The sequence below is a fragment of the Ctenocephalides felis genome, unplaced genomic scaffold (assembly GCF_003426905.1).
Source record: "Ctenocephalides felis isolate EL2017-DRISC unplaced genomic scaffold, ASM342690v1 CF-g0.4_SCAFFOLD_00671, whole genome shotgun sequence".
Taxonomy (NCBI): Eukaryota; Metazoa; Arthropoda; class Insecta; order Siphonaptera; family Pulicidae; genus Ctenocephalides; species Ctenocephalides felis.
Window position 1 is genome coordinate 23,105 of NW_020536825.1, and position 12,181 is coordinate 35,285.

Genomic DNA, 12,181 nt, shown 5'->3' on the forward strand with positions numbered 1-12,181 from the left:
TTTTCATTTTCATTTTGGTTAAAAATTGAGTTCTACATTTTAGAACTAAACATAACGACAGCTTCAAATTCAAATATATTCTAATGCTCCAGTATAGTTACTAAAATACAAATATTTTGTTAATAAATAATTTGTTGAAACATAATAAAACAAATTATTCATGTACGGACAACAGTACTGCTTAACAAATAGTACCTATACCAAAAATGCCTATTTGAGGCGCATGTCAATTTGATATATCTTTAAATTAATGAATTTTTTTCTTTTGATCATTTCTTCCTAGGAATGTATACTCAAAATTCAAGAATAAACTATCTGGATCACACGTCAATTAATAATCAATAAAAAAATAATAAACGTTCTTGAGCAGTTCCTGACAAAAGGTTCCATCCTCGTTTTATATTAACATACTGAATAATCGCTCTCATGCAAATTAGTAAACCTGTTAAACAAATTAAATTAGTTAGGTATCAAATTATGAACTTAAAATACAGTTTATTTTTTTAAATACACTTTTATGGAGGATGGATTTTATAAATTCCTTTTATATATATATGTATATATATAAAAGGAATTTATAAAATCAATTTTTTTGATAAAATCTTTCTTAGTGAAAAAGTGTTAGTGTATAATCAATCATACAGGTAATTAATTCTGTTGTTTCAGTAACCTTTTCTTAAAACTTTCTAGAACTTGCTAATTTTTTAACATTTTAAATATTTTGTTATATAATCCACTCATTTATTTTTACCATTTTCATTTTGATTATATTGTCATATTTCTGTACATTATTTTTTCCACAATTTTATTCATTTTATATAAATCAATATACAATATATATATAATACAAAAAAAATACATAATCTTCTGCTTTGCTTAAACATATTGGTTGCTTAAATCTTATCAAGATCACGTTTCTTGATAGATGTCGTGAAGATGAAACGTACCTAGTTCCAAAACGTCGACAGTAAATAAATTAAGAAATGGTGTTTTAAAAAAACTTTTTTGTTTTTTATTACTTTTTGGATTCTTTGTTCGAAGGTCTACAATATATATATATATAATTTTGTATATATGAGTACATAGGAGAAACAATATCTTAAATTAGACTCAAAATTATTGTTATTAACATTAAAAACTTTAATAAATGTTTCAAATAAGATAGCACCCATTAAAAATCTAAACCTAATTCATATATAAAGACTTTCTTTTACTTATTATAATGTACTAAATTACATATTGAGTTGGTGTTATTGCATAAGAAACAATTCATCATGAGAAATGTTCAAATAAATATTAAGAAAATGACACTTACCAAATCCCATTATCAACCACCACAACCACGAATTTTCATGACTAGCTAAGTCTGTGGAATGCTTCACAATCAAAGTCCATTTTGCAAGCGACAAACCAAAACCTGATAGAGCACCATAGCGTGAAGCTATTGTATGGCAAAAACACATCAAGAGCAGAAATCCGATCCAATTGAATAAAAATGCCACTACATTGAAAAAAAATGATCGTTAATGTGGATATATGTATCTTTTGTTAACCATGGGGATAATTTTTTATTGACCTGACATACGAGTGTTTAGAGGTACGAGCCGCTAAAGGAGCGATTTGTTTCTTCGACATACAAGATAAAGGCTTTGAACAAGTAAATTCTGTAGAAAAACGTTAATGGCGAAATGAAATTATAAAAAATTTTATCAGTTGTAACAATAACTGTCCTGCTATAGAACAATTTTGGCTGTTTTATGATAGTAAATTATTTTATAGTTAGTCATTTGAATTATAGTATATTATTCGTTAATTTTATGTTTTCTCGACGTTTCAGGCCATTCTGAATCGAATTGGACCAAATTTGGAAAAAAGTATGTGTGTGTGTTTGTGTGTGAACAGACCTTTTACCGAAAATCGACTTTTTCTCAAACGAACATTCAAAAAGCCATTCGATGTATCTCGATGAGGACTATCGTTTATCAGTCTTGCGCGACGATCTACCGAGCCATTTCTTTGCAATTTGGAAAAAAGTATTAAACTTTTCGTCCACATTTAAGCTCATACTACCGAATCAATTTAAAAAAATTAAGAACTATTTGAAAGATATTAGTTGGGAATGATTAGTTTTAGGTGAAAAACTACCGAGCCGTTTTCCTGTAAATAGTTTGATTTTTATGGATTTTTTTTTGGCGATAAATATCTTGGTCTTATAGAACTTACTGAAATATTACGGTCTTACGATAAGTAGTTTAGTTTTAAAAATTCATCGAAGTTTGAGGTTTTTTGACGTTTATTAAAATTAAAACTAGACGATTTACTTGGTAAAACGATAGAGTTAATAAACATACTAAACAATTAAAGTCATACGGAAACTGGTTCAATTATAAAAATTGATTTTTAAAAATTTGCTTTTAGAAAATACTTCTAAATACAAATTTTATCAGTTGTAACAATGACTGTCCTGCTATAGAACAATTTTGGCTGTTTTATGATAGTAAATTATTTTATAGTTAGTCATTTTAATTATAGTATATTATTCGCTAATTTTATGTTTTCTCGACGTTTCAGGCCATTCTGAATCGAATTGGACCAAATTTGGAAAAAAGTATGTGTGTGTGTTTGTGTGTGAACAGACCTTTTACCGAAAATCGACTTTTTCTCAAACGAACATTCAAAAAGCCATTCGATGTATCTCGATGAGGACTATCGTTTATCAGTCTTGCGCGACGATCTACCGAGCCATTTCTTTGCAATTTGGAAAAAAGTATTAAACTTTTCGTCCACATTTAAGCTCATACTACCGAATCAATTTAAAAAAAATTAAGAACTATTTGAAAGATATTAGTTGGGAATGATACTGATTAGTTTTAGGTGAAAAACTACCGAGCCGTTTTCCTGTAATTAATTTGATTTTTATGGATTTTTTTGGCGATAAATATCTTGGTCTTATAGAACTTACTGAAATATTACGGTCTTACGATAAGTAGTTTAGTTTTAAAAATTCATCAAAGTTTGAGGTTTTTTGACGTTTGTTAAAATTAAAACTAGACGATTTATATGGTAAAACGATAGAGTTAATGAACATACTAAACAATTAAAGTCATACGGAAACTGGTTCAATTATAAAAATTATTGATTTTTTAAAATTTGCTTTCAGAAAATACTCCGAGTTAACGTGTTCGTTCGTTTTCAATTGTGTGTAGTAAATCCACTCGGAATACTTTTAATCACTCATAAATTAGTTTATTCTTTATTGATTAAGTCGATTATTTACACATATCGGGAAGTTCATGTAACTTGCCTCAAGACAAAATACCAATACCAACTAGTTTAGTAGCGATTTACCCACGCGAAATTTTGGCTATACATTAATAGTGATTGTACAGTTAAGTTCGCGTTGTTTGCTTTTTGTTATTTTACAAAAGAGTATTTTCTTTTATAATCATGGCTAGTCCAAAGAAAAGGGCCACGTCTCTTGAAAGTGTGAAATTATTGAAAAATATGAGGTGACGAGGATGTACAAGCATATAGATATGTACTGTGTTTAAACAGAGGAAGTTTATAAAGGGTATAACTCCAGCTAAGAGCAGCTTTCTTAGGTCTAATAGTTTGTGGGTAAAAATCACCCTGAAAAAGTTGCAACAGTTCGAGTTTGGGAACTTATTCTCGCAATATCATGAATGAACAAAAAAAAAATTATTCAAATTAATAATAATAATGGTAAATTTATTTTTAATATTCAAAAATCTTAACAAAAACCACAGTGCTGGAACAAATTAATTGCATTTCAATGTATTTCTATGGAAAAAATTGCTTCGAGATACGACCGGTTCGATATACAAACGTACAAACGTGCGAATTATACTCGTATGTCGATGTACCACGGCATTTTGAATAATGTTCAGTTAAAATTATACATTTAAGACTTGCCTAAAAATGCAGTAAAGAACATAAAATCTGTCCCCAATAGAGAAGCTCGTTCAGAGTCACAATCCCCAATCTCTGGGCCAATTGCCAAAAATGTCAGTGGAGTTGTACTTGTCATCGGCTGCGCCTAAAAATACATTTTTTTTTTGTTTACTCATTGAAAGTATTATGAGTGGAATGAATATTAAGATGTGAATATGAATACACTACATTTAGTATTTTGCACAATGTTAAAGCCTTACAGTAATATATATATATATATATATATATATATATATATATATATATATATATTAACACTTTGTAAAATATTAATATAATATTTAATTAATTAAATATCAACTTATACGGATGAAGTTGAGTATAGTGTCAAGCCTGTTACAAGGCTTATGAGTATATGATATAGTATATATATATATATATATATATATATAGTATATATATATATATATATATATATATATAATGAAAGTTTCGTTTTACAAAAATGTAGAAAAATTAAAGTATTTTGGCACAGAAACATGTAATAGTAATGGTTACCGAGGCCAAGATAATGCTTCTGCGCCAAAATACTTAAATTTTTCTATATTTTTGTGAATTAAAACTTTCATTATTTTTTCTATTTACAAAAAAAGATTCATGATTATTGACTGGTTAGTTGTATCAATGTTAGTGCTAAATTCTGTGCTGTGTACATGTTTTTAGATGTAAAATACCAAGTTCAATATCCACTGATGATGACATTAAATTGTATGTCGAAATGTTTGGAATTAAAGATTATTTTATAAATTTTAGTTTTTTCTTTGTTTGATGCATATATATATATATATATATATATATATATATAATATAATATTTCATTATTTATGTAAAATCTTGAATGTTGATATAATATATATGAGTTGAAAAATCATATGAACTATTTTTAAATTTATTTGGTATAGGCTAACTCACACATAATTCAGCAGATGGTTCCCCATGCAGGCACTTCTCTCTTTGCACATCTTCATATGTGGGTAATTTCATTAAAGAAGGATTTGCTTCATATGGAGGTGGAGCAGAAAAGTCTGCTTTTGGAGGTGGTATATCAGGACTCACAACTGCTAACAAATCTATACTATAATCATTGTTAATTGTCTGATCATCCAGAGGGGGCAACACAACGGTCAATGGTGCACAAACTGACATATCTTCTTCCAAAGGCTTCATAATCTGTAAATATATAGATTATCAAAAAGTAACAAAAATTACTCCAATCAAGACAAGGAACCCAAAACTGAAAATATTTATTATAAGGGATAACATTTTGATTTTCATTTAACAAATTATATTTCCTGGGAGGAAAGTTTGTTGAAAATTCACAGAAATGACAAAAAGATACTTATACACATATATGCAATTTATAACTAGAGGTGAGAGTTAAGTATTATACAATAATCCTGTACTAAAAGACAAATTTTGGTTTTTAAAAAGCACTTGTCCTGAAACCTCGACTATCATAAATCAATAATAAGGTTCTTGTTTGTATTGTCTTGACAGAGTTTTTCTAGAAGAATCAACTGTAAATAATAGTATGTTATATACTTGAATAAATTATTTAATTTTCTTAAATAAGAATTAATTATAAAACTGCCCCTTTTGATCAAGTATAAATAATATCCTTCAATAGCTCAATATCTCGTATTGCAAAAATAAAGCATTTTATATTGAAACTTCTACTTTGCTAGAAGTCCTCGAAAATACAATGTTGACATTATTCTTATTATTTGCTAACTGCAAATATGTTAACATTCTGTTTACAGCTCTTGATTAAGAAGGCGCATTCAAGCATAATAAGCAAATAAATTTTATTCAAATAGATATAATCTAATTATAAAAAGTTAGTTTTGGGCGTTTTCAAAGCATTAAAAAATTTAAATCAGCTGTTATCTATTTATATGAGTTTTACATAAAATACTAAAGAAGTTTAAACAACTAGACTTTACTCATTATTTATTAATAAAACAAAATACTGCAAGCAACTAGTCATGGAAAATAAAATAAGAGTAGTTCTCATTTTGTATATAACAAATGATGTGAAATGAAACAAGTCATTGTTTCATTAACAAATAAATATAATTTATGCTTGAGTAGTACTGATTAATTGTTTGTAATGAGTACAATTTCTATGGATCATTACCTTATAACAGGTTTAATACTATAATAATTTATATATAAATCAAGTAACCTATAATAAACGAAAATTTTCTAATTTAATTGGAAAGTAAAAAATTCAATTTCTTCAATAGTAACTGTGTACAAATATGTATACATTTTGATATTAATGAAAAATCGAAGTTTGAAGTTTTTATACCGATCTTAAAACACTAAATTATCCTTAAATATTTATATTTATGCTGGTTTATATTTATATTTATATTTGGCCCTTAGTTCACCTTAGAATTTGCTCTAGAAAAAACACTTGGAATGAAATGCAATAAATATCCTTCGTTAAATCGCTATCGTTTGTGCGGGTTTTCCTTTATAAAGTAGATGGTTTTATCAAAACAAGTTTCCACATGACTATTATTTCATAAGAACCTTCCACAAAATACACTTCTCACTGAAAAACTGAAAATCGAGTGATCTCACATAGAGTTAGTACGTTCCAAAAGATTATATTCGAGATCTAAAAGTTTTAAAAGATCTATATTATTTTATTATTCAGTTGCATTTTAATTTTGTCACAATAAATATATTATTTTATTAATAAAATTTTGCTTATACATGTCATTTGACTAAAACATGTCAATGTGGTTGGTTTATACCCAACTTGTCTGACGCTGAAACGACTTAATAATTTATAAACTATTGATTTTTACAAAAAATCTTATTTAAGTATTAAACATAAATAGTACATTTCAAATAATTTTGTATGCATGTCTATTTGTGTATATAATATTATAATTAACACGGGAATTTTATTCTGGTCATGTGGAGTATGAATGCACCTGAATTCTACTGTCAAAGTCCATCGCTGTTTTTCGACAATAGAACATATGTAATGTTTGTGACAATTATAACCATTATATTTAAATCGCTGTATTATCAGAGATTATAACCATTGAATTTAAATAACATTTAAGATTTCATGTTATTTCATAACGAGGAATGTCATTACAATGTAATATGATATTTTTCAACTAATGCTAAATCTAAACCATACCTAACATTTGTCATTAAGATGAAAATTTAAAGGTATGTATAATCCAAGAATATAGTAATGCTACAATAAATTTTATCATTTTTCTTAATGTTTTATATTTAAACTATTTCAAATGCATATATAATAAAGCAATGTATAACATTACGCAAGTATAAAATGTTAAGTATACTTCAATTTTATGTTGTATATCTCTAATGTAATATTTCACAAGGCATTTGAAAATATCAGTTGAAGATCTTGATAAAGCCAATATTTTAATTTAATTTTGATTTGCTTTTGCATTACAGAATATTGTCAGTTACTGTAATTTAATTTAAGAATAATGGTAATATTATCTTATTCATATTATAAAGATTAGCTGAAACCATTCTATTTAAACATTTCACTTACAGAAAATATCTTTTCAAAACAATGGCTGATTCTGAAAATGTAAACACAAATATGTGTTCTGAAGAACAGGTATATATCAATTCAGCTGATGGGCTTCCTGATGTGCACCCAAATTTTGATCAAGTCACTATTGATTCTGATGAAGAGTCAAATGACGATGACCTAGTACAGGAACTACCAAAATCAGTAATAGTTACCAATATTCATAGAGATGTTTTTAAAAGCGAAGAGAGGAAATCAAAAATTGAAGGCCTATTTAAAATGTTTTCTGACAATGTTGGATTTCAATGGTTGCCTAGCTTTAGACGTTTACGAGTAAATTATTCTACACCGATTGCTGCAGCTAATGCTCGCATTCACCTTCATCAGTATGTATTAGAGGATTCTGTTATTAACTGCTATTTTGCCCAGCCTGTGACTCCTGTAGGAGCTCCAAGTTTAAAACCACCTGCTCCCGTGAAACAATTTTTAATATCACCACCAGCTAGCCCACCTCTTGGCTGGGAGCCTCGGGCAGAAAATGAGCCATTGATCAATCAAGATTTGTTAGCTGCACTTGCAAATTTAACACCTGGTTCAAGTCATGAGTTGCATGCTCCAACTGATTCTCAGCCAGGCATTGTTGTCCATACAGCGCAACTACCAATTTCCTCAAATGACATCTCTTTAGGCCCTGGGCGTTGCATACCACATACACGGTGTCCAGAATATAATTGAATTTTTTTTTCAACCAAAGATTAAAACATTAAGTATTATAGTTATTATAATTAGTGGTAATGTACTTATTTCACTAAGTTTATGGCCATGTGTCGAGATTTTTAAGGAATATATTATTTTTAAAATATATGCAAATGTATAATTGAAAAAATCTGACTTTAAAATATAATATATATTAATGAGCATGTAATATGTAGTTTTACTTATATTTTGATGTTTATAAAAGTTTCATAAATGACCATTCAGAAAGATCATAAAATAAGTGAAACTTATTGTTTGTATAGTTTTTTTTAATAAAACTTACAAAGCTTTAATTTTATTTTAAATAGATAAGCATGTGAAATTATTTCATTTAGAACAATTATTAACATTTATATAGAACTTTTTTCATAGAAAAGCTTTAAGTTCCATATATACAATAAATAATTAGAAGAGTATAACAATTAAAACAATCAATTAAAGGTTTGTGGTTTATTTTACATTATACGGAACTATAATAAATGGTATTTTGAATGTATTAAATTATCAGTCCCTGGTGATAACGTTCAGCAGCTCTTCTAGAACACACACTTCGGGCAAAATGAAAAACCAAATTAGAATGCGAATAACAGTAAGAAAGCCATCATAAGACAGAAAAGTCCCATAGCTTCTGACAATGCAAATCCAAGAATGGCATATGAGAATAGTTGTTGTTTAAGGGATGGATTACGTGCATAACCAATGATTAATGATCCAAAGACTGAACCAATACCAGCTCCTGTAAATAATTTATGTAAGTCATTTGTAAACATTTGTTAGTTTTCTTTTTTATTCTTCATTTTTCTGACCTGATCCTGCTACTCCTACGGTGGCTGCTCCAGCACCAATAAATTTAGCTGCTGAATCAATGTCTTTCGTTACTGCTGTAGTTTGCAGACAACGAACTTGTGGTAAAATGCTAGATTGAGCGGCTGCAGGTAATACATTGATAGTAGAGCTTTGAGTCAATACTGCACTTGAGATTGGTCGCAGATATGCCTTTGATCCATTGACAAACTAAAAAAAAATGTTGAATTTATACTCAATAAAATATACACAGATGAAAGGCTGAAATTATTTGATAATTGTGCAAGTTCAATGGAAATGTGATATTTGATGGATTATGTAAGACATGCAAGTACACTAATTTTAAAAATTTGATCACGAAAATTATTATATAATAAAATTATTGGTTATGTAATATAAGTAACAATAAATATTAATAGCTTACTGCGGATTTGGCGACTGGGGCGATGAATTTTGCTGCTGAGAACATCTTGGTGTGTTTTAATTTGTTGTGGTTCTAGAAACTGAAATCGTAAAGAGCCATTAATTACATGAAAACACTTCACTTATACTAAATAGTACTAAATATTTGAAGCTATGAATTGTTTGAGAAGGTACGAACTACGAGTTACGTAATTGTAGTAATCATGCAAAAAAGAGGAAATTTCATGTTTCTCTTATCTTCAAATTTAAATGTAATCTCGTGACTATTAAGGAAGTTTTTATAGCACTATAATATTTTTATTTTAGTATTTGTTGATCTACCGAAATAAAAATGGAGATAATATATAACCGACGTAAAATTGCACTAAAATTTAATTTTCCACACTTAAAATTCGTCGAACATGAATTAATATCGCACCTTGTAACTCTCGATGGTTTAGTAAAACACAAATATTTTAAGATAACAAGTTTTATAATATCTTTCCGATCACTTACCAACGAATCCTATATTAACTAAATAGCCCGAACTGAATAATGAACCCTGACGTAGACTTCTTGCTATTCGCTGGTTATATGCAAACGTGCGAAAGAGACGTAGGACACGATTTCCTGCTGTTCGACTTATGATTGGTCAACTTGGGTTGTGGCACGATATATCGGTACAAGAACCATTTACTAAAGCCAACATAGACACAAGTGCGAACTTATTGATAAAACGATACTTGGCGAAGAAAGCCGAACGAAAGTGTCATACCAATATTAAATTATAGACGCGGTAAAATATAAATATTAATAAAATAATTAGATAGAAATATCCTTAAATGGAAAATCAAAGGTAATATTTATAGTTATGTATTCTAAGCGTAATAATTTGAAACGGAGCATAATTATCCAAACATTCGTTTTGCATTTTTAAAATACGTAGCAAAAAGAAAACTGATATTTATAAAATACGATTTTTAAAATTTATAAACTTGCTGTAATTATATTTTACAGTATTACAGTTCAGTTTGCTCAGTTTTTTTTATTTTTAGCTAAAAATCTTCTAATATTTTCTTTTTCTAGCATAAATACTTCGTGTCACATCAGTAAGTTGGCAGTTCTGAACGAATTGTTTATGAATGATTGTCATATGATTGTCATGTTAGCTTTGAAAATTATTAATGTTTTAGTTTTTGGACTACATTGTCTTGTTATCTAAAGTGCTTTTAAACATTTATTAGTGTATTCAGTGTTTTTGTAGCTTTTTAAACAATTGTTTCAGATTGCATCAGTTCATAATTAGTTTTACTACTTATAATGAAGGATAATGGAAGAATCAGAGTAAACTGGATTTTATGTTATAGAGGTATAAGCTGAGTCATGTTTGAGGAAATATTTGAATTATGTTGATAAACCCAATTAAGTTTAAATTAAAACGCATGTGCTAATATGTTATTTTTTATGCATAATAGGAGGTTAATGAACTGATAAAAATCATTAAGGTTAACTTTACGTTTATAGCATGAACAGTTTAATTTTAATTTGACTATTATTTTCTATAGATTTTCTATGTAATTTTTTTTTAAGTTTAATTATGTTATGTATTTATAATTTTGTATATATTTGTAGAAATAAAGTTTATTTTACAAATGTCAATTTTTTATTCAATGATATATTAGTTCAATTTAATTTATTATTGTTCATTTTATTATTGTCTTCCATTAAACTTAGTATTGTGAAAATTATACAAAATAATTTATTTTGATTTTAATTATTTAAATTTTTTTTGTTTCAGTAATATTTATTATGATTTTGTATTTGAAAAATACTATATTGTAATCTGTAATAAGATTGAAATTGTTGTGCTCATAAAAGCAAATTACAGGTCACTGAAATTGTCATTTGATCTTCCACAAATATTGTTTTTAAAATGCAAGTGTTTCATTGGAGAGCATGGGCATTGATTTTTGCCAAATGCATTTTTGCATCGGAGTTGTCACTAGAATTGCCGTATCATATCATATAGCTACTGATCATAATTACTTATTTATTCGAATTTATGGAATCATGCCTACAGAAAATATACCTCAAGAATTGAAAATTGAATATAAATCATCTGTGACAACATATTCTCCAATAATTCAATTAGTGCCTTCTGATGCAAATGTACACATAACAGATGACATAGCAAGTGTGAAATTATCTTGTAAATATTTTCCTTACAAAGGATTATACAGTTTGATTGTGCATACTGATAATGGAACACGGGTTTGCAAAGAATTAAATGTTATTACACCAAGTATTGATTTGATTGTTTCTCCTACAACATTCACTACATATCCTGATAAGCCTGTACTAGTACATTTTAAAGCTCCAGATAATTGTAGTGATGAATCAGATGAAAATTTGTTAGTTTTGATTCTGATATTTTGTGGCGAAGATACCTATTGTAATAGTGAAAGTTCAACTAATGGTCATCACAAAATCTATTCCCAAACTCTGCGAAAGCGAGATATAGTGTCATATAAAACAGAGCTTACTTGTCAGTTGTTTGGTCAAGCTGGTTACTATGGAATACAATTGAAGGATGATCTTACGAAAAAAATAATTTTAGCATCAACTATTGTCAAGGTAAACTCGTTTCATTGTTGTAATATATATATATATATATATATATATATATATATATATATATTTGAATAGTCTTGA

General features: G+C 27.8%; 3 protein-coding genes across 4 annotated transcripts; 1 reads left to right on the forward strand and 2 right to left on the reverse strand.

Moving 5' to 3' along the window:
* Nucleotides 1-224: 224 nt before the first annotated feature.
* LOC113367220 (NEDD4 family-interacting protein 1-like) lies at nt 225-6,605 on the reverse strand. The gene is made up of 5 exons (XM_026608848.1): nt 6,366-6,605; nt 4,885-5,142; nt 3,934-4,057; nt 1,316-1,501; nt 225-442 (listed from the first exon to the last, which is right to left on the reverse strand). Exons 2-5 carry the CDS (start codon nt 5,137-5,139, stop codon nt 339-341), a joined length of 669 nt encoding a protein of 222 aa, XP_026464633.1. The 5' UTR covers nt 5,140-5,142; nt 6,366-6,605; the 3' UTR covers nt 225-338.
* Nucleotides 6,606-7,005: 400 nt separating this feature from the next.
* Nucleotides 7,006-8,331, forward strand: LOC113367182 (protein sarah-like). Its single transcript, XM_026608812.1, has 2 exons — nt 7,006-7,167; nt 7,528-8,331. The coding sequence occupies exon 2, from the start codon at nt 7,547-7,549 to the stop codon at nt 8,240-8,242; it is 696 nt and encodes a 231-aa protein (XP_026464597.1). The 5' UTR covers nt 7,006-7,167; nt 7,528-7,546; the 3' UTR covers nt 8,243-8,331.
* A 367-nt stretch (nt 8,332-8,698) lies between these two features.
* LOC113367153 (ATP synthase lipid-binding protein, mitochondrial-like) lies at nt 8,699-10,162 on the reverse strand. Of its 2 annotated transcripts, none has more exons than XM_026608786.1 (4): nt 9,986-10,162; nt 9,492-9,570; nt 9,070-9,277; nt 8,699-8,999 (listed from the first exon to the last, which is right to left on the reverse strand). In XM_026608786.1, exons 2-4 carry the CDS (start codon nt 9,534-9,536, stop codon nt 8,836-8,838), a joined length of 417 nt encoding a protein of 138 aa, XP_026464571.1. In that variant the 5' UTR covers nt 9,537-9,570; nt 9,986-10,162; the 3' UTR covers nt 8,699-8,835. The 2 variants fall into 2 exon arrangements, with proteins under 2 accessions (XP_026464571.1, XP_026464578.1); XM_026608793.1 differs by having other exon boundaries at nt 9,909-10,000.
* Between the last annotated feature and the right edge of the window lie 2,019 nt (nt 10,163-12,181).